Here is a 23,671-nt window from a genome sequence, read left to right on the forward strand (position 1 = left end):
AGGGCTGCATTATCATTAATTGTTTGCAGTATTTGAGGAGATTGGTATAATATGTTTGGGTTTTGTTTTTTTTTGTTTTTTTTTTTTTTGGGGGGGGGGGGGTTAATATGCATGATCTGTTTTAATATTTGCTTGTTTAATGAAACATCCAAAATTTTATTTCACAACATTTATATTTATCTAATGTAAACAATTGTTGGTCCATTGTGTTAGTGAAAAAGGGTAATCAATCACTTGTCAGTGTTGCAGTCAGAAAGCATCAATTTTTCTACAGAAACTAGAGTAAGTTGTTAATTCACTGCAGGCTTCTATTCCTCTATGCTTTGTGCTACAGCAAACTGATCTTTGGTTATTGTGACCATATCCCAGATACTAAATATTTTATGCTATGTATTTGATTTATGATCTTATATGTTTCAAACTTGCCAAAATATCTTTTTAGTGAATAAATTTTGAACACCACACAAGGTTACACATCATTCTGAAAATTCTGACATTTTTAAAGATTAGGCATACTTGTGATCATTCCTTTCTTGGTTGAAAGTGTTTAAAGTGTTATTCAGTCATATTGGGATACTTCAGATCTAGAAATTATCTTTTTATCTTTTATTGAGGTAATTACATGTCTGGCTTTTAAGCAAAGGATGGCTGTTCCTGAGTGTAAGAGACATTAGATGATATGATGGACCAATGGTGCAAATTGATTTTTCCACAAAACTTGGGCTTTTTGAGGGCCATTTTATCTTTGCCTCTGCTTCATTAGAGAGACAATTAGAAGTTGCCTGTGTTTTATCTTGGCAAGGTTAATAAGCTTTCTTCATAAATATGTTCATCTATGAAGATGGTGCCAAAGGATGGCTTATGAAATATACAGCAAAAATAAGTGTCATTGATCGAGTGGTTTTTGGCATAATACCATGGGGTGCCAGATTTTAACATGCATGAACTCTTGGGTTGGCACTATGTTTTGTGTGGGCACAGAGCTAATCTTTCAGTTGGAAGTACAACAATAACATGAATAGAGTGTTGTTGAATTTAATATAGCATATTACATGCAACAGAGAAAAATAGATATAAGCCTAATTTTAAATCTAAAGGAAATTTGGATCTGCCACTGGGTTAATGTAAAAAATCATCCAGTAGTGCAAAAAAGTAAAATACAGTATGGTGGGCTTACCTTAGTTAGAATCTTATTTCTTAATTTTCTTTTGCAGACAACTTGAACATTTTATGTCTACAGTATGAAAAATTTAGATAATTATCTTAATGAATTATTAGCAAAATAGAGTATAGCTATGTAGACTAATTTATAAATTAAACTGAATGTGATAATCATTTGCTGTCATTATGTAAGGCTCATGTTGCACTTCACTGCATATGTAGGTCAGGGTGATCTAAGTTCGGAGATGAGGTCATCGACAGTACTGTACCTGACAACATTTATATAGTCATCTGAAACTTTTTTATCCCTTTTTTGGCAAGATTTAAATAAATTTACATACATCAGAGGGAGACGTCATTTGGTGTATACTTCCTTCAAAAGTTGTTATATAATGTATAGACCAAAACTTAGAAGATTCATTAATTCATTGTGGTATTTCACATTTTGTTCCTTAACTTACCAAGGTCCAAAGTCTAGTTATGGAGAGAAGTAAAAGCTAATACACCCCAAAATAGCAGTGTGTGTGTGAGATTAGAGTTTATTTAATCAAGAGTTGATGAATTCCTGATTGGTTAATGTAAACGAACTGATTTTATACAAATTACAAGCATACCTAGGGCTTCAGAAGAGGAATTCATCAATAACTTGGATGACGATGGAATGAGGTACTTCACAAATGATAAAATGATGGCATTTCTTAGACAGGGTAAAACATGATATACAAGGATCAAGGAAGTTTTTTGTTATATATTGGATCTTCAAAGCAGGATTTGATGTTTCCCTAAGGATTAATTCGAATGATAACTGTGACATGCACACTGCAGATATTTATGTACAATTGAGCCCAATAGTTCAATAGATATTGCAAAGAAATATGTGAATTTATAGGGTTTCCCCATTGCTATCAAGAAATAAAGAGTTATGATGTATTTTAGGGATTTAAATCCTTTGGTTAAGTTTTCTTTAAAGGCCGGTTAATGGATTATGAGGGATTTCACAGAATTCAAGAGATATTGGAAATTTTGTGTATCGATCACAGAACTTATGAGTGTTACTGCATATTTTGAAACATTTAAATAAAATGTACATGTAGAGCTATAATTTGCCATTTACTTTTTAAGCTTCCTTAATTGTGTGTAGGGTATTTCATCAATCTGAATTATTTGAGGTAGTATAAATGATTGCATTAGATTTTGATTAATGGAGGATTTCCCAATGCTGCTAGGTTGTCCATCAACTCAGGACCGTTTCCTATTGATTTTGCAGTATTCCACTTCCAAACCCTGAGGAGGTAACTGAATTGGAAATCAGAACACTTTGTATGTCACTACCAGTAATCTCTAAATACACTAATTGAAGAAGCAGTCCACAGAACTTTGCAGTCCAATTTCCAAGCTCATAATGGGGCTCAATGAACAATTATCAAATGGCTAAATAATTTTGCGAAATTAATTTAAAAAAGCTCTGTCTATGTGGTAAAAATTAGTACCAGGGGTATTTGTGGGTTTGTTGTGATTAGGAAATAATAAGGCTAATTTTGACCTCCATCCCATTTGATTTCATTCCTTTTTAAGCAGTTAGTATATTTGCTAAATGCTTGAATTATGTTATGTAACTTTAGCATATTTGCTAAATGCTTTAATTATATTATGTAACCAAAAGTCTTGCACAACTGGATGCTACATCAAAAGAAATAATGAAGCTAATTTGGACTTCCATCCCATTTGAAGTCATTCTTTCTTAAGTGATGCCTACTATACGCTAAAAACTTTATGACATGTAATGTTTGCAGTATTACTTATGTATACAGTAAAAACACACTAATATTAATATAACAAAGTGCCAGGGATGGACGATTTTGCTTTAATTGTTATAAACATAATTCGTTATATCCATTAGATTCATTATATGTTTTAAAGCCACAGGGAGTGAAAATCCCTTTGCTATAAGCATTAATTCATTATAAGCATGTTCGCTATAAGTGTTTTTTACTGTATATTACTTACATATTACTTATTAAAAGTTTTATGCAACCTGATACTTCATCAAAGTGCTACCTATGATCTGTTTACGGAGTAGCAATCGCAACCTCTTGGGCCTCTCTGACCTTTGACAGGCAGATAATAGCTTGAATTTGGGAGGTTACCTGCAGAGTTCAAAAGCAGAAAGACCTAAAGAACCATCTTTCTGTATGTATACACATGTATTCATACAGTAGTATTCATTTCTACTTAAAGGTATAGTTATTATTTTGTGGACTTAATGTCATAAACTAACTACCACTGTATTAGGCCCACAGAGAGATTTAGGATTCAAGTCGCTACTTAAAAGCATTTGTTAATTTTGCTGAATATCTAAATTTAAATGGAAATTTCCTTTTAAGACCAGACTCGTCTCAACCTGCTAATCAATACAGCATGAAAATCACTTTGCTGGTATAATCTACTGCATATTAATAAAACTTTCATAAAACCTCTTTTTGTGCTGATGAAGAGCTATACATGCCACACAATTAAGGTGTTGTCCTATTAAATTTTTGATTGTGCAGATTTCAAATTGCATGATTCTATTCATTATTAAGATTTAAATGAAGAAAGAGCTCAGTTTAGAAGAGCTGATGAGTTTACACATGCTTGTTGGACTAGGTTAACTTGTCATCCATTTCACTGGGATATGATCCTCACCATCTGTTACAAGTCGGAAGGAGGATTTCTACTTGTGTAGGTTCAAGTTCGTACAAAAAGCAATCCCAAAAGTTGATTCTCAATGAAATATTGATGGGAGACAAGAAGAAAAATAATTGCTTTTGTAAAGATGTACGCTGATTTTTCTGATGACTGTTACTCATCATTTATTTTTCCATATTTTATCTGCTCTGATAGCTTTAATGAGATTTTTTAAGTTTGAAGTCCTCCCAGAATCTTTTACTTTGTGTACAGAATGTACAGGTAGTGCAGTTAAAAAAGCTCTGATGATGGAGCAAGGTGTAAAAATCCTCAACCACCCAGGTGAGACCACCTGTCAAAGAAATTACACCTAATCAATTACATCTTGTTTACCTGTTTATTTGTGAAACTGTGTTTGTCATTTTGTCAGGACTGTAAAAACATGGTTTTCAATATTAAGTTAATGTATAAACAGAATCAGTTCTTAATTTTTTTTTCTAATATCTAAATAATATCTTTACTTACAGAAAAAATACAAATGCTACAAATGAAAAATATACCTGTACTGGATGAAAAAGAATTAATTAAGATAATCTCACAACAAAAGTGTTTACAGAGGTGAATAAACAAATCTCTCTGATAAATACCTATTGTAAGTAGATCTAGATGTTTTTTTTCTGCTCTTTACCAACCACTACCTGAAAAATCAGCACATTTAAATTCATGTGACACAGAATAAAATATGTAGCTGTTAGCGAAGAGATAGGCAATCACTCAGCTGTGTACTTGGTAATCCTCCACGCGAGTGTGAAGGTAGAGCAAGCAGGAAATAGGAGCATTTCTAGACCACATGGTGAAGTAGCCGGCATTGTGTGCCCAGGCTTTGGTGTAATTTTGTACTGAATTTTGAGAAAAATACAATAAATTTGGATTATATTTGATGCACAGGAGCTATCTAGCATTTAAAGAAGGTCAGTAGGAAGTTTTTGATAGGTATTGGTAGATAGTAGATAGGTAAAAATCACAAGTGAATTGTATGATCAGCTGATTTTTAGGCACAGCTGATTGTACATGTATATGGGTCAACATCTTTGACTTGTAGTTTGCAGCTACTGCCTTAGAGCTTAGTGCATAGTTTTTGTTAAAAATCGCCACTATTGTTGTTTTAATTTTGAGTTAATCCTTTAACAGTTAAAATATATGTTCATAAATTTTATTTAGGAAAATATTTTCACTTAATTAAGTCTACATAAAATGTATGTAACAATAAGTGCATGAGTGCATGGGAAAAAGTATATATCTGAAACGGAAAAAAAGATGGAAATTTGAATGTCCTGTTAATTTTGGAAAACTCATTACACTGGAGGACCTTTGTTTCCTTCAGTGGCTGAGTAATGTGGTGTTAGCTGGTTGATCTGATATACACTTTTTAAAAAAAGTAGTTACATTGATATTACTATGACATAATACCATAATTCAAGCTGCACTATCCACACACAAACATCCTGTTAGTATTTACACTTATGATGTATGATGAAATTCTTCTGAAAAACCGGGTCACGTTTGCACCATGCTAGAAATGTATATGAGATATTGCGCAAGACTCACATGGCATAAAGCGATCTATAGTAGTAGGATACCTGTTCCTCTATGAGGTAGGGCCACTTGAACTGCTATTTTGGTTAGGTTTTACTAATGTCTGCATTTGATAACAGGTCTACTTACCTGTTTTGCACAGATCATTGAATTCAGGCTGCAGAGTTTGCTGTCTGTCTGTCTTTTGATAGATATCTTTATGACAACAGTAGAATTTTATAGTAGGTTTCAAATATAGTCAAAGTTTATGAAGCTGTTAAGAAGAGAGATTTTGCTGTCATATATGAGTGCATTGTAAAAATGTACTTCAAAATATAGGTTGCTGTATAAAGTGTCATTTAATAATCTTATGCCCATTTAAGTTCATTGACTGTTTGACATGTTATCTAAATACAGCCTTGGACTGGTTAACCATTTGATATGCATTTTTACTCAAATACAGGTTAACAAAATATGGGGTATAGAAAATTTTATTAATATAAAAAGAATTTTCACTTAGATATCTGCTAAAAATGAGAGCTATCTATATGAACAGTGGTTTCTTGCGTCATTGTCTGAAAACAAGCAGTGTTACGCACACAGAGGGTTATTATCTGGAATGTATGAAGAGCATATGTTGGGATGGGGGAGCATGCAGCGTGATCTCTATCTGACATATATTGTCGAACTCTCTGCTGAACTTCAGACTTTTTTTTGTGCTCCTGGAAATGTTGAAATAAGTCTGACTTTGTAATAATACCTTTTCTTACCATCATTTTATCTTCTCAAAACATTAAAAATGTTAAATAAGCATGATAAGGTATTTTATTATAAGACCAGAGTTTTTTCAAATTTGAGTAAATGAAAGGCATATTCAAAATTTGTGTGGCGACGCGATTCAAGTCAGTTTGCTTTGTTGTGGATGTTATAGAATTTTTTTTCTGCTGAAGGAGTTGACGTTAGCAGACAGATCTACACATACTACTACTACATTAATTCATTGATCAGATGTTGATCTACAGAATGTGTCTATTGAACTCCCCCCACGATTATACGGTCCTCACAATATCTGCTGACGCAAATACAAAGTATTTAAAAATCAATTTTACTATTATTGCAATGTGGCATTGAAAATGTGTTTTATTGATATCTTTTCAGTGATAAAAGACAGAAAAAGAAAATAGCGTAGAAAGTGACAATTGCCGGTCCAGTATCTTTGGAACTATTGAAGAAAATATCTTCCTGTGTGGTGAGAAACTTGAGAGAAAAAATATATTGATATTGAACTGTTCCCAAACTAAACAGGCTTCATGATGGATGTCGATATTATAAAGATGGAGCCGGGGAGCCCGTTAGGTCTCAGTCGATGTGGCCATTCCCTGTCCTTGGAAGAAAGCTTCGGCCGCGACGTCTTTGCAGACTATCACAATGACGATTATGGCTCAGATGGTTCTTACCAAGGCAACAGTGCAGACAACAGTGGTAACATATCCCCTTGCAGCATTGATGAAAGTTCATCTCCTATTGACACAAGCAAATTAGACTTCATTAACAATATTGCTACTTCCATCACAAATTCCATTAATTGTGATCAGGACAACATTGAGTTACCAAAGAGACTATGTTTGGTGTGTGGTGATGTGGCATCAGGCTATCACTATGGGGTGTCTTCTTGTGAGGCATGTAAAGCATTCTTCAAAAGAACTATCCAAGGTAAGTCAATGTGAATTAATGTAATCAGCCTCAGCACCAAAAATACAATTCCAAACAGTTATTTAGTTGTTTATCAAATTATGATGCTCTCGGAGTACAAGGAAGTTTACAATGACAGAGGCCCCTGAAATCATCATCTGCTTTGCAAACCATAGGTATTCTAAAGGGCTATTATATTTAATAATGCAGTGAAGCATGTCAGCTGGTTTCTGATGTGTCATTCAAAATGCATAGTACCTGTTGATGTACATTACAATAGAAATATACCTTGTGTCCAATTTCAAGATAACATGGATATCTTACAATAGAAGCCAAATACCTAGAATGATGTGCTATGTTTGTAAGAAAAATGAAATCTGAGGTTGTCACCTCTTAACAGAATTGAGGGGCCAAAATGTACTGAGAAAGTTTCTGACACACTGACCTATATACAGGTATTTGAACTGTTACACCTGATAAAATATGAACAAACTTTAGACACTGGCCTATATGTGATATATCAGAAGAGGTTAACTGTAAGGTAGAAGATTTAGAAATATAGCTCTTAGCAGTGGCCATAGACAGAGTCTGTTACTAGAGATTTATTAGGGCTGAGGGGGATTGGACAATTATTCTATTTTGGTTTATTTCATTGTATGGAGTTTCCAGTCCCTAGTAGAATAGTTTGCTCCTATCAGCACCAGCTATAGATACAGTGCCAATTACAGAACCTGTCTGTGGACTTATGCCAGTATGACAGAGGGGTTCTTTATCAAATGAACACTTACTGTGACAGGGGACCTTAGTCCTGGAAGTCTCCTCTGAAAGACCCATCACCTTAACCCTCTGAAAGACCCATCACCTTAACCCTTTGGCAGCTGCAAAATGTGTAGCACCTTACATTAAAAAAGTCAGATTTAAACTGATTCAACTGGGATTTGAACCCCTGATTTCTAATACTCACCATGTAAATACCAGACTGATAAATATCACTGCATGAAGCAAAACAGGTTTTTAGTGTATGTAAGATGGGGGTATATGGACATTAAACATTAAAATTTAGGTTTATTGTACTTAACTACAAGGATATTTGATTGAAAAATAATAAACATGATAAATGGAGGATCTCATACAAGTTAATGTTTCATTACTTGGTAGCTAAAGTCATGGAGATAAGCTATTTAGACTGGGTAATTCAACAGCAAGAAGGAAGTGATTTTTCATAGATGTACTATTTATTAACTTAATTTGTATTATGACAAACAGGATGTACATAGAGAGTACAGTGTATTATAAACAGTAATCTAGAGGAAGACTTGTTCATTGTTAACTACTTAGTTCACACCAAATAACCAGTTCAAAAGTAATTCTGAGGTCACTGGCCATCTTTTTTTTTCCCCTGTACAGTGACTGTTTTTAGAGACACAAAGTGAAATAAAGATGTATTTTAGTATGGATGTAATGAATTTCAAATCCTCAAGGCTGTCTGAGCTTGGGTATATGGAAATTAAATCTTTGCATGGTTTGGGCATGTTGGGTCTAGATTAGCACACCTTATCAAATGTTATTTTTTTAAAGAATTTATTATTCACACGACGTACTTTGACTCAAAGACTCTAAAGAATTCTGATAGCCTTAAAGGAGATTGCCACCCAGATTAAAATTGAAGAAAATAACCTACGTCAGTGCTTCTTGTAATATATGCATAGACCACGTAGGTACCTTGAAAATCATTAAATTATGATAGGTCATTATGCTGGACATTTTACTGTAATTTTAGGCAATGAGTAAAGTGACGTTGGAGAACTGTTTAAGGCAGACCAATACAGCGGGAAGTATTGCATCAACTGTGACCGATTAATGTAGAGAGACATTGTTTCTGTGCCAAAAAGTCTCCTGAAATGTTCAGATATTCTTACAATGGCTCTAAATACTTGCGTAAAAAGGTTTTTTTTTAAATCTAGGTCATTATGTGTGCTTCATTTCATTCAATCAATGTAATAGATCACTCAATAATTGTACCTTTTATGTTCTTTGCTGGTCAGCAATTTTCATAACACACAACTTTTTTGAAACTTTAATCATTTTATAGAACAAGGGACAGTTTCAAATCCTGGTGCATGCAGGAAACAAATTCAAAAGCAATTCATATATCAGATATGTGGAGCATTGGACAGTTTTCATTGTTTCATCTTTCATTTAAAGAATTATGAAGATCAGATTTAGCTTCCTGCATCTTTTAATAGCAGAGCAAGAAAATTTCAAAGAGTATACACAATGATGGTTTCATCTAGTTTAGAACCAGATCTAGATGGCAGGGGTAGTTAGGGCATTCTAGGCGTATGGTAGTTTGTCTAGGTAATAAATGTTTGTCATAAATTTAATTGCGACAAGGCTACTTGAAATTCAAATAGGTGATATAAATATGAATGAGTTTTGAATTTTATTGTTTTATTTACGACACTGTATAATCTATTGCTTTACATTATTCTACTCAAATGTCAAAATGCTGGTGTCGGAAATAAAATTCTGGTCAAAAAAATCACCTAAAATGAATAAGATTTGACATATGACAAGCAAGATGATATGAAATAATTAAGTACACCCTTGCTCAGAAAGAGCATGCTGCAGGGGAGGGGGGGGGGGGAGAGTCTTTTCTGTGAGGATGGGAGTTGGAGGTTGGAGATTGTGTAGACAATGTATAGTCAAACATCATTATCTCAAACTCAATTGGACTGAGAGGAAAAATGTCGAGATATCTGATTTGAGATATCAAGGGTAAAATACATAAAGAATAAGTGGTTAGGACTTCCAAATCACTTTAAAATATCCATGGCATTTGAGATCAGTGTTTGAGATACTAAAGTTCAACTGTAATTTCTGGTTGTGGTGTAGGGATAGTCTTACTGTTTTCAGTATTATTTCTGTAAAAAAAAAAAAAAATAAACCATATTCCAGATATTCTACTGTACATAATATCATGATTGTTCAAGGTTATAAGTGTCTCTCTGAATTTTCAGGTCACATAATGTTACTTCAGGAAGTTAATATTAATGAAATTTTCTTAAAGTTTCTGTGTCATATAATCCCATATCTTTCAGCATTATAACATTAGGTTGTACTAAAATGTTGTCCTATTTTAGGTTATGCAAACAAGTTGTTTTTGTAAGAGCTTACACTGGGGTCAAATATTATAATGGATTCTTGGAGTCTTTAGACCTTTATACAGTTAGCTCTTTTTAAGCAAATATAGCTAAGGTTCTTGAGGTCGGGCAACAATATTTATATATGTTATGGATAATTTGGTTTGCTTCACTATTTTCCAGCCTTATTTTGTAGTCTACTTCAGTTTGTGTATCAGTTTCAATTATTCTTATGCAAGTGCAGGTTCTCTTACTTCTATAATTAAAAACAACTTAGCCTGTACTTAATTTGATATAATTGTGGTGCAATGGCAATGCTCTTAAATCATTTTTATTTGGGCAGTAAATAAAAGCAATCTTGGATATTCATTAAAGCATCATTTGGTGGTTGTCAAATAGGCTTGATGTCACAATTCAGTAGAATAGTTGTTATACAAACAGCAGCAATTTCCTGCACAAACATGAAATCTTCATTTGGTCAGAATTACCCATTAATTGAGTCCAGAATAAATAGTTCTATTTGCAGACTGCTCAATCAATATAACAGTACCAATCAACCTTTGGTATATATCTCTTTCTTTGACCTCTACAGGTAGCACACATCTCAAAAGACATTCTGTTTAATATTTGTTATAGTAGTGAGTAAATACCCAGTGAAAAAAGGTCTGAACTTAGCCCTGTCATCTGATTACAGACCGGAATTGACATTGATGTATTGATTACAAAGTTTGGGGTCAAGGCAAATGCCCAAACCATTTATCACTGACTTTATAGTAATACCCGTTTTTTAGAGGAGGAACAAAGAGTAAATGGAATGGTATGAATTTCTGGGTTACATGTGATGTAAAGGTTAATAGATGTAAGTCGTCCAAAGTTTTTATATTTGTATAAGCGAGAACTATTATGCTGGGAAAGCCAAGGTAAGTATTAAATCAATTTGGAAAATCACATAGAAAGAGGGAACAGTTTATCAGTTGAAAGATATATGCACCAAGTAGTTTTAGGTGCATTTTTTAAAGCCGGTATTAAGGTTACATTGCTCAGCACCCTTTAGGCTAGTGATTGGAAAGGTTGCAGGACTGTTTTTTATCTGGGAAACAAGCATCTCAATCCATATGTAGCTTTCTTGAGATGATGCCAATGCTATCTTGAGCACTTCAAATCTGTTATTTTGAATTTATCTGTGGTAATTGCTATTGTTCATTCCTCATTAAAACTAAGTAGATGTGCATGCAATAGGCTTCTGTTCCTTTAAATTGCCATCTTCACAGTAAGTGTAAACAATTTCACTCATTTGGAAGTGCTGCAGTGGTGTTTTCAGGAGAAGATGTGAATGCTAGGCAGTCTTTATTACATTTCCCACTGTTTAATGAAGCTTGTGTAACCCTCACCCCAATATCATTCTTGTACAATACTTTCCAGTCAGGTTGTTTATTAAAGAGAAAAAAAAGGTGTTCAACCTTTGAAAATATCTAAGACCTTATAGAGGTGCATTACTCATGCATGAAATTTCAATTTTTTATGGGCTTGCTTCAGATATTAAGCAGTAAATATATATCTTAATATATATTCAGAGACCCGATGGAAATGCTCAAGTATGTGTAACATTTTTAGTTAAAAATTCATCTATGGCCGGTACTTAATTTAAAATATATATCTTAGATATTATCTGATCAAACTCAGTGGTTATGTTGTAAATTGCACATCAGATATTGGGGGTTTGTGTGTGTGTGTGTGTGTGTGTGTGTGTGTTTTAAATCATAAGCCTCCAATTTCTTCATATCATGAATTATTTTATTGAATTGCAAAAGATCTATAATAATTCAGCTATACTAAAGAAATTGGAAAAGTGCAGTAATATATATATATAATATTAAAATAATAAAGATTATACATACTAAACACTGGACAAGATAGCAATGATGTTTACACAAAAGATTTCAACTTGCTAAGTTTATGATGATTAATATCAGACAACATGAATCTGTACTTTAATTTTTTAAGGTTTTGAATTATCTCCCTTAAGGTCTTCTCCAGTGGTAGAGATAAGAATGGATCAGATTGCATGACATTGATAGATCATTTTGAAAACATTTTTATAGCCATGCATATTAAAAAGTTGTATTGAATTTCAATTCCAAATGATAGATATTATTGTAAAAACCAGAATATCAGTCAGAGTTTTCTTTTGGAATTCATCTATGGCTACAACTTTACATAAATCTCTTCTGTGCCATCATCAATTTATATTTGGCTTCTTATCATTATAAAAGGTTACTGAACTCAACATGACCCACCCAAGACCTCACAAGGCAGTGCCTGCCAATTGATTGTGGGGGAGAGCTATTTATTGATCTTCTATGCCTATAATTCATTATTCAGTTGATGAAGCTTCCCAGTAAAAATGCTTCCCCCCAAAAAAATCATGAGGTTATGCTTGCAACACCAAAAAAGAAAGAAAGAAATACTGAAAAATGTGTAAACTTAGGTAGTTCTCAATTAATGACACCTTTGTGGCTGTTGTTTTAATCTGAAGAATATCAGACTGGATGGAAATAATCAATACTTATCTGTTTTGTGACTGCAGAATAAACAGATGAGCCAGGTATTAAAGATCACATCATGTTATATATATATTGTTAGTAGCTGTGCCAAAAGAGATGAATTGATTGATGGTGCATGAGCACTTATAAGAGCACTTAATATCAAAAATCTTAAGAGAACTCTGTTCAAAAACAAATTGTTAGTGTCAATGTGGCCAATAAAATGACAACTCTTCAGGGGACAAATGTTATGTCTTAATTGTAAGTGATTAATCTGTTAGGCATTAAGAGAAAAAAAATAGGACAGTGTACCTGGAATGTCACTACCAGATGTAAGGATTAAATATTGATGACTTTGGCACAGGTCTTTTGTTGTAGGAAGTTAATTTACATTCCACCATTTGTTTCTGGAGATTGGGTATGCATCCCTCTGTGAAATGCAGCAGATACTGAAGTTTAATGCAGCAGAGTCAAAAAAGACAAAGACAGTGTTGCATACTTGTTATCTTTATGGGGGTGATTCTTTTGACATTTTGATACAAATTGGTTGTGTGTATTTTTGGCAGATAAGACTAATCAAGAGTTATTCCAGCCTGGTTTGTTTTAATTGTTTCTGACGGGGGAACCTCTGCTTCACAGCCTGAATGGAATGACGTAAAACAGAAACTTCTTTTCTAAAAATAACTCTTGTACGCACAAACCATACGATCTGTACGTATGTTGGATATAAAAAAAGCTATCTATGGCGTAAACTCTGCATCAATTAATTATTTTAAAGTCAGATCTTTTTATTAAAAGAATTGCAAGGTACATTATCCCGATATACCCTTATTTGGTAGTCAAACTATTAATTCATTAAAGATCTATAGAAATTTCAGGATAATCCTGAAATCAAGTACATGTACTTGGTTGAAGGTCAATAAGTCTTGAAGATTGAGCAACTTGCAGTAAGAAACTTGTGTTTAAGGGATTAATTCAATGACCCAGAAAAACTGTTAATGATGATGAAAAATTACGAAAAGTGTATGAAAAATAGACTAAATATCGAGACCAGTTTTCGAGAACTAACTTTACTATAATCTTATTATAAAAGACCAAAAATGGCAGATTTATGCTTCATCATATTAAAACTGTCAAACTTTATATTTATTGAATAGTTACTATTTTTAACCTAAAATGACTAAATAGAATTAGAGCAACCCACTCCAAACCTATTTATGTATAAGTTGTCCTTGTTGTATCATGGGTATAAGAGAATATTTATGGGCTTTGATGGCACCTAGTCATATTGCTAGACAGATTGACAGATGATGAATTCAGGTCGCATATTGATTGTACCACACCGCCAAACTTCACTTTCATTATGTCAATAGACAAGTTCCGTTCTAGTGGCAGGAGACAGTCTTCTTCATTAATGTTTCAATTTGCATAAGTACAATGTATAGATTTAATGCAATATAAATCAGCCATATTTTGAAACATATTCAGAAATCTGAAAGTTGGCATCTCTGATTAGTTAAATTGTACACTTATTTGCATTAATCTGCAGTATGATATATGCACATTTCTGTGAAGTGTATGCATTCCCAGACAGTGCCTGCACTCGGGTTCTCTGTACTATATAAAAGTTACAGTTAGGGCTATCTTGAAAAAAAAAATTCTGTTTGCCCTCTCCGAACGACTGACTAAAAATGGCCCATCTCAAAACTTTTTTTAAAAACCTTGAAGAAACCATTATTTTTTGTTATGTATTTTCTCATACCATCAAAAACTATTTTAATTTTGTTAACACCTTCAATTTCAATGAATTTAGAAATTCAGCACTGGTGTTGAAAATGTTGGGGATGGGGGTTGGGGGGGGATTCACTACCTGTCAACCAACATTTTGCATTTTTTGAAAGATGGCCTAGTACTAAATCAAATTTGAATTTAATGCATTTGCAAAAAAAGCAATGTCTAAGAAGTGTACAGTGCATTTAGATAAAAAAAAAAGATGGTGACCATGTATTTACACATTGTTAGGTACATAAAGATATGATTTCTGACTGACACAATTGAAGATCCTTTATCAAGTGTAGCATTTCTATGGCAAACTATATAAAAGACACTCTTCAGAGATGACGTATATATATTGATGTATAAAACACTTGGAAATCCTGAATAACAGGGGGATGAATCTCTGCCAATTTCAATGCTTTTTATTGTGTATGGTTAAATTGCCTATTTTATTACATGATTAAAATTCACGTGATGACAGATAGTTTAGTGTTGTCAACATTAGAACTCTTTTGCTGTCTCACTAACAACTATCATTTTTCTTGCAACCTCTGTGAACTTGGGGTGAGACACTAATATTAGTAAACTGAGTGCTGTAAACAAATTTCTGTGTTACAAGAGATGCACTATACAATTAGTACAGTTAAAAACAAGAGATTTTATATACCAGTATTCAATTTAATCCACACACTGAAAATATTCCAAATTTCTACAAAAATTTTTGATGCATTTTTATTTCTACCAAAAAATAGTTGACTGTTCTAGATAAGCTTCTTCTATGTTATTTTGTTCTCTCTTTTTAGGAAATATTGAATATTCTTGCCCTGCCAATGGTGACTGTGAAATTACCAAAAGAAGGCGAAAGGCCTGCCAAGCATGCCGATTTCAAAAGTGTCTTCGAGTGGGCATGCTCAGAGAAGGTAGGATAAAGATGATTTCCCCAGTAAATAAATTGATATAAAATGAAGGTCACATTCATCCCCATGTATCCTTATGCTTTGCACTACAGGCCTCATTTATTTTTGGAAAAAACAAGTTTTTAATATTTTTTACTCATTCGTGTTAGTTTCAGAAAGTGCCGAAATTCATTAATTATAAGCCAGTAAATATTTGCATAAGTATGTCTTAATATGAAAAATCTGTTAATGAAATGCATAATGTATAAATTAAGATAATGGTTATATGTGTTCAAATTTCAATTCTTTCCTGTAAATTTATTTTAAGTGAAAAATGATAAATTTCAACAAATTTGCAATTCTAGGTAAATATATTCACAAGTCTGAACAAGGATGTCTAAAGCAGTTCAATGAAATATTTATACCTGATTCCCTGGCAAGGAATCAAATCATTTTATAAGTTGGTCTTTTTAAAAAACATTTTTCGTAAGTTCGATAATTTGAGATGAGCTGAGAGAGCCTCTCATTTTTCTCAAATCTAATTTAGTTCAGAGATTTCGGCAGTGAGATTTCAGCAAATTTAAAGAATGGGATAATAAAATTTTATAATTTGAAATTAAGTTTGTGAAGTGTTTATTGATTAAGATCCAAATCGATGATTTATTATTGATCTCTCCCAGCAAGATGGCTTGTTTTTTATGCAGCGATAGGAGTAGATATGTAGTGATAAGCAGAATTCAACAAATATAAAGTCAAATATCCTTATGTGGTTATTTAAAAAGTTAAAAGAAATCTATAAATAAGCTATCAAAAGACTAAATTAAGGCAAAACTGAAAATTAAGACTGTTTATAGTCATAATTTGGGTGGACGAGAGTTCAAATTTTTGATTTAAGAACAAAATTATTAAGTTTTAGGCTAAGATAATAAGAAATGAACCTTCAAATTCACACTTCCAACTGAATGACAAGTTTAATCAAGGCATAGACTTGCACCAGCTCCTGTTGATGCAAAATTAAAAAAAAAAATGTTAAGCTATGTATAAAGGCATGTATATAGGTTGAAATGTTAAGATAATTATTTTTTTTCAATATTTTGTCTGAAAAATTATTGCTTTTTTAATTTGTTCTGATGTTGTATTGTTTTGCTGAGGATATAAATAACAGGATAAAATGCAAGATGTTAAAGATTTTTATCAATTTAATCTTGAGAGTATATGGAATGAAAAAGATCTTATCAACAGATTGCCCACTCTGCACTCCCTTAATCTTCTTTATATTTAATCTACTTATTTTAAAATTGATCGAGTTTCCTTGTACTTAATACACAAATCTTAATTTATATTAAACTTCCATTTACCCATTCTCTTGTTTTCTTTAATCTTTATGTACTAGGTTTCCTCTAAGTACATAAACACTTGCTATCCTCAAACCACACAAACATGTAAAAACCTAAAAGATTTGTGAAAGTAAAAAAAAAAGAATCTAAAGTATCAGCAAACCATATCAAACCTGTGGGGATTGGTCCCTTTTTTCAATGCATTCTTGTTTACAGTGCAGTATACCATGGGGCAAATGAAAGCCTATTTTGTGAATCATGTGGAAAACAAGTTAGTAAAGCAATAAAACTGTAAGATCTTTGTCTCATTATATCCTACATGCACAAGACTATACAGTATGATAACAGCAGGAAAGCAGTGTTGGCAGTGTTCATCACCCCTAACTGCGTGTAATTAGGAGCCTTATTGGTGTCAGTAACTTACAAACATGTAACTATTTGTCCTTGGTCCTCTTGCCAAATGTTTGGTAAAGTGATGTCAATGCTAAGGAGATTGATGTATTGAAAAGGCAACTTCCGACTTCCGATAAAAACACTTCATTGCTTGTCATTATAGTAGGATGACAACAGGTTTCTTCTACCAACAACAGAAGTGAGCAAGTTGTGGGTGGGGGGAGATGATTTGGGACATTTTTTTCATTCTCAGCGTGAATAAAATAATAGGGGAAATATAAGCATTCCAAAAACAGGGCATGTTGTCTTAAGTGGGATGGGATTATTTAAAAGCATTTTGGCTCTTGTAGCAAAGTTTTTAGAGGAAAAAAAATTTGTATATCAACATTCTGGCTTTTGTAGCAAAGTGTGGGAGAAAAGAAAAAAAATAAATGAATTAAGCAGACAGAATCTAATTAACAGCAGCCAACACAAATAACAGATTCCCGTAGATGTAGCATTAGATTGGTTTTCCATTAGTTTCTGAGTCAGTGTCAAACTATAAACATCCTAAGATACAAGTTTAGATGTTTCTAGCTGGTGCATTATAGGGTCAGTTAAGTGATCCTATTCAAAACTGATGCTGATCTAGTTTTTGCAATCAAGGCTATCCCATCCTAATGTTATATTGCCTCACTGAAAGGCTGAATAAGGCTAAATGTTCTGCAAAAAAAGAGATGTTTTCACTTTCTTGTATGATTTACTGTAAACCAACTTTTATTCGCGTGCGAGAAATTTTCGCGATGTTCGCGAGAGCCTCGTCATCGCAAATATTTCTCGCCGTGAACCGGTCCTTAAAGTCTCTCTTTCTATTAACAACAGATTTAAAAAAAGCTTGATCGCGAAAATTAATCGTCGCGAACTAGTTTATCCCCGGTAAATCGCGAAATAAAGTCGTCGCGAATAAAAGTTGGTTTACAGTATTGATTTCTGAATTTTGCCAGTTTTAACCCCCCTCCCCCACCCCATATGCTTACAGCTGTTATATGCTTCACACCTTTTCATTACACCAACACCTGAACCCATAACATGCATGAAGTAAAGTTAAAATGCTTTGAATTACAAGGAAATTCGTCTGTTGTACATTGTATCTAAAATACTTTGAAGGCAACATTCTGTTGTTTAAGCACTATTGTTTTAATAATGGATTCATTGTCTGATAAGGCACTAAAGGCAGGTGGAAGATGTTCAATCAAGAGGTGGAAATATTGTCAGAAGTTTTCAAACACAACTGGGAGATAGGGGCTCTCTATGTTTATTGTATGGAGTCTGTGTTCTGAGGAAATTATTATTTTATTCTAGAATCGCAACATGGAAATACAATTTCTTGATTTTCTTGCACTTGATATGCTCTCAGTCAACCCTGTCAGTCTCTACCAACTCCATAACTTAAATGTTGACAAGACATCAAACTCACAGTGATTATGATCCTGAACATGGTAAATTTTCTCCAAAGTTAATTAAATCTGATGGTGTGTATGAATTCTCCTGGCTCCCATTGCTGATGAACATCTTTCCTGTAGTAATTGTGTAAATTGGATCATCAGTAACATGGGGTATGGAATTGAATGATCGAGTTCCTTCTCATGCTACAAATAAAAATGTTAAGTGCAATTCATTGAAATAATGGGGAGTCGTGATATTGAATATCACTTAAGGTAGTTCGATCCACAGGTTTTGAAAATCAGCATTTAAGTAATTGAAAATGCTTGCAGAGATGTCTCTCAATTCACAAAAGTGTATTCCTCAAAGTTCATCATTATAGTTAACCATTTTATATAGGGAAATTTATCAAATCTCAAATATGTTTTCAGGAAATGTGTATAAAAGCAACAGCTGTATTTTCTAATCAAAAATTGATCAACAAATATATTTTAGGATGAAAAAAATGTAGGTATCCAGGCTTTTGGAGAAAATTGCATGTTTTTTAAGAGATATTGTTCTTAGCTAAGGACCGGATATCCTCAATTTAAAGATATATCTTATACAGATCACTGGGGAAAAAGGGGGGGGGGGGGGGTCTATAGTTGGTCACTATTACTAGAAATTAAATACAACTTTAACAGATGGTATCCTCAAATCTGATTGACTGAAAGTTGCCCATTTGGAAAAAATATATGTCATCTAATGTTAACAGATAATTTACTAGTAATCAAACTCAAAATACTAGAAGTAATAGTGATGTCATCATTATTATTGATATTAGTTTTATTATACGTCGAAAAGCAGTAGCATCAGACTTGAATGTCTCTCTTCATCAACTTGAAGGTAAAATAGTAAGAAAATAACCTCATATGAACCAAAAGCTGAATAACATTAAATAGTGTATTTAATTTTGAGATTCTAATTTTTGTTGTTGTTTTTTTTTCCTTTATTTCTTTCACTTGACAAAAAAAATCTTACACATTAGATTGTTTTTATCTAGTTATGCATACATGGGACATGAAAGAAGAAATATGCTATTCATTAAATTTCATCACAATAGCAGGGAAAATTTTTATTAAAAAGTTGCATTCATACCTAACAAACGTTCTGCATAAACGTTTTATGTCCTTTCCGATAAAATTTCATCACAGCGGACAAAGATTGCAGAATTTTGAAAAATTGGCCCTGACACACTTACGGAATACCCTGAATCATGCAATGCATTGTTGTACATGCCAAGAAACTGTAAATCACATACAACAGAACATTGGATGAAAGGAGAATCGTGCAAAGTTTAATTTCCATATTGTCAGTTTTTGTAAATCATTGAATAAGGTATTGGTCAACAAAGCATGAGGGCAAAAGGGTTAATTATTTTTATAAAATATTCAGAGAGCTGAAAATTATATAACAATCAATGAAACTTGGTATGATTTATTCATGATGAAAACTGAAGTGTAATTTTGGAGTCTGCATGTATCTGCATAAATAGTTGGATCAAGGGTCCATTTTCTGGCCTGGTCAGAAGAGTGAACTAAGGGTACTAAATGATATAGGTCCTGCTTTTCAAGGCTGATACTGACAGATTTAGTATAATGAATGGGACTGTCACCTTGTCCTTGTCTGGTCAGGGGGAACCATCAGCCTCATGCACTCACACCTTGCCAATTTTGTGAACATGTCAACCATATCAGGTCATCTGGCTGTTGTAGAGCTTTACTGACTGAGTGGTCTTACCTTTCTATCTGGTCACTGTTGGTTGTTTCTATCAATTTTGAATATCTTAATGTTTTATGTTGCTATTTTTATACAAATATGCTTATCATATATGGGCTGGGTGAACTAAATATCCATGTATTTACCTTAAAGACAAGGGTTGTGTAGCCTTGACATAAATTTGGGATAAAGATACAAAAACAAAGAGATCTGGAACACAATCCCTTTTATCATGTTTGTATGTATACATGTATCACGCAGGACTAAGGAGGTGCTTGTACTAATTGATGAATGGTTGTCGCTGTAAGCAAACTCTTTCTTCCTGAAGGGAATTATCTCACAGCTATTGGAAATAATATTAATTGATTGTGTAGAGGCTACTGCATTTTGTGTTATAAAAAAAATATTTTCAAAATTGAGTGCTGAGCAAGTATTTTCCAGAATGTCCTTTAAGTCCCTTGTAAACTGTTCATGATCAGAAATGCTCTTCAGTTCAGGAGGTAGGAAATGTGTTCAGAACTTCATTAATAGGACATTATTCAGATATAATTTTTTATTGTTTATCTTTGTGGAATGGTGTTTGTTTAGATCTTAACCTTTACCATGATTAAACACTTTGGCAAGAATATACATAGAATCACTAGAATGACAGTCTAGCTGAGTTTACATCCCAATCACAATGATGTTATTAGGTAAGACAGGAATGAAGTCAGGGACCTACAGAAGGTGACGGATATGTTAATTACTGTGGGGGCTTTGACTGGTGACAGAGTCAATATTTGGAGTATGGGGGGTCCTTATAGTGACCAGATCATTGAAATAGAAAGGCCCAAAAAGAAGACCAAACTAGGATTCAAACTTTAGCTGACCATTTATAGTCAACTTGCTAGACTGAATTCCAAATTACTGTAGTAAAAAAACTGAAAAAGTAGAAATAATTTCTAGCACCTTGGGACTCAAGGTTGAGCAGCTAGAAATAAAATTTTCATTTTTTCTTTGATAAGAAGTTTCGAGAAAAAGGGGATTTTTTTGTTCACTCAAAATAGATATTACTTTGTGAGATCAAAAGTAAAGTATGGAAGTCTGAAGGAGATCAAGTAGAGACGTGTTCTTGCTTTGGAGGATGACATTAGTTAACACGGTCTGATCTGATGATCGGGGACAGGAAGACAATGTAAACCATATATGTCATTATATGAGGTAATCATGTCACCTGTACTTTGTACAAATGGTGCATATGACCCCCAAGAGAGGCATGACAGGAATAAAGAGTGTTTTGTGGAAAGCTGGTTCTGATGTTTATTGGAAAAGCACTGGGAAGCGCATCAGTAGAATTCTCTCTCTTTATCAAAGTCAAGTGCAATCAGTGGAGTTGAGAACTTGTGGTTTGGTGAACAGATAAATTAATAATTACATATCAGATAATGACAAAAGAAAATATCAAAGCAGGAGAGAGAAACATGATATACTGTAAAAATTAAGGATCAATTATTTGTGACATATACAATTTGTAGTGAATTGATATTAGATATGTAGATTTAATCAAATGGATAATAGAAATCCCAGGTTTTGGTTTATGTGAATTCCCCCCACTGACATCCTAATTTGGAAAAAAAAGAGTGGTGTGCACAATATGCATTAATGAGTTGATTTTGTACAAGTCAGGCAATTGATTTTTAGCATTTACAAGTATAATTGATACATCATTCCACATACAAATTAGCTTTCCAAGACATCTTTTTGCAGAAACTGCCCCAAGTCATAAATTGTGTTTTATTCTGGTAAAACTGCCAATAATGCCAAAGAACATGCAGTGAATGAACTATGAAAGGGTTCAAAAGGGAATAAAATCAATGTTCAGAAAATCTAATCAATCTGTCTTTTTGAGGTGAAGGTGGGAAAAATGCCAAAAGAAAGAGAAATATATTTATTTACATTCATTGGGAAGATGAAAAGTTAAAAATTAACACTTGTAAAGAAAGCCATGTTTTATTCCTTGGAAAAGTTAGGTTATAAACAAACAGATAGACATTGACTGGGGATTCCCATGCATTGCTTATTTTGTTAAATCCTTGCAAACATGTGCCCCATATAATTACTGAATAGAACAAAAGGAACAAGTTACCAAAAAAAATACAATGCAATCAGGATAAACAGATTCCAGTAAATGTCAACAGCTAACAACAATAAGTTACAGTGTCCCTATAGAAACCTTTTGAAAATCATAAGTTTAAAATTTACGTAAAAAGTAAACAGCACTAAAAATGAAAGGCCAGAGTGAGCCAGTGTCAACTTTGCAAGAAATATGTTTACCAAAAAGACAATAAACCAGATGGCAATGTGTACCAAGATAAACAATGATGAAAACCCTGTGTTACCATAATTTAAACAAAGTTTAATAAATTAATGCTTGAAAAAATTATATTATGTAATTTTTTTTTTTTAATTTTGTAGGGGTTCGCCTGGACCGAGTCCGTGGAGGACGACAGAAATACAAGCGCACCATTGACTCTGGCCCAATTGTGCAGCAGATTTTTCCCATGATCAAGAAAGCCTGTGTAGAAACCACCAAGTCAGGTACCTGACACAATAAACACAAACAACAATAATGATATAGTAAAATATGTCCTGAAATCTTGTCCACTTATAATAAACTTAAGTGTACTATAATTTTAACCCTTTTTTGTACTTTGGTCATATACCTGTATTTACAACTGTTTTTGCACTGTAGATTTTTCTTCAGATAACAAAATTCTGTCACAACTCATAAGCATCGAGCATCAGCTAGACAAACTGTATGTCAACACTGAGTCTGAAATCCTGGAAGGGGGAGAGGAAGTGCGCTTTCTTGCCACTGTATCTGATCTGGCCGACAGAGAGTTGGTGATCACCATCAGTTGGGCCAAACAGGTTCCAGGTAAGTGCATATCCAACTGAAGTTCATCAGGTTCCTTAATCTTATAACAGATTATTCTTTTCTCTTCCTTTGGTATAAGTACAAACCAGTAGAGCTACAGTCTTGTCAGAGACCTCTGGTTTGCTTATTCTTGGAGCATATGAGTAACATGTCAGTGTTTAAAATAACCATGCGCCAGATTGCCCGAGACACATAAATTTTGCTGTGGACCAAGAAATTTACTTAAATTGATGCCCATTTGGACATGTTAAAATTTCCACTAATTCAAAATTTACACCAATAAATCTGTCTCAAATCAATTTTAAAACTGTACCAGAAGCAAGGCATAACAAGCCAAGTGGCAGAACTTGTCAGTCTATGTAATTGGAATCAAATTATGTTGAGTCCTCTT

General features: G+C 33.3%; 1 protein-coding gene across 5 annotated transcripts in view; it reads left to right on the top strand.

Annotated features, from left to right (window-relative positions):
* The window catches only part of LOC133182321 (steroid hormone receptor ERR2-like), a 67,704-nt gene that overhangs the window by 37,397 nt on the left and 6,636 nt on the right, over positions 1-23,671 (top strand). For 3 of the 5 annotated variants that reach the window (XM_061317120.1, XM_061317121.1, XM_061317122.1), the window contains 4 exons: positions 6,562-7,116; positions 15,361-15,477; positions 22,818-22,940; positions 23,095-23,280. In XM_061317120.1, the coding sequence (XP_061173104.1) occupies positions 6,714-7,116; positions 15,361-15,477; positions 22,818-22,940; positions 23,095-23,280 (829 nt within the window). In that variant the 5' untranslated portion in view covers positions 6,562-6,713. Of the gene's footprint in view, positions 1-4,605; positions 4,800-6,561; positions 7,117-15,360; positions 15,478-22,817; positions 22,941-23,094; positions 23,281-23,671 lie in introns of those variants that run through there. The other 2 variants (XM_061317119.1, XM_061317123.1) reach the window with 2 other exon arrangements.

This window comes from Saccostrea echinata, unplaced genomic scaffold (genome assembly GCF_033153115.1).
Source record: "Saccostrea echinata isolate AGI-Se365-2 ecotype Australia unplaced genomic scaffold, CSIRO_AGI_Sech_v1 ptg000009l, whole genome shotgun sequence".
NCBI lineage: Eukaryota > Metazoa > Mollusca > Bivalvia > Ostreida > Ostreidae > Saccostrea > Saccostrea echinata.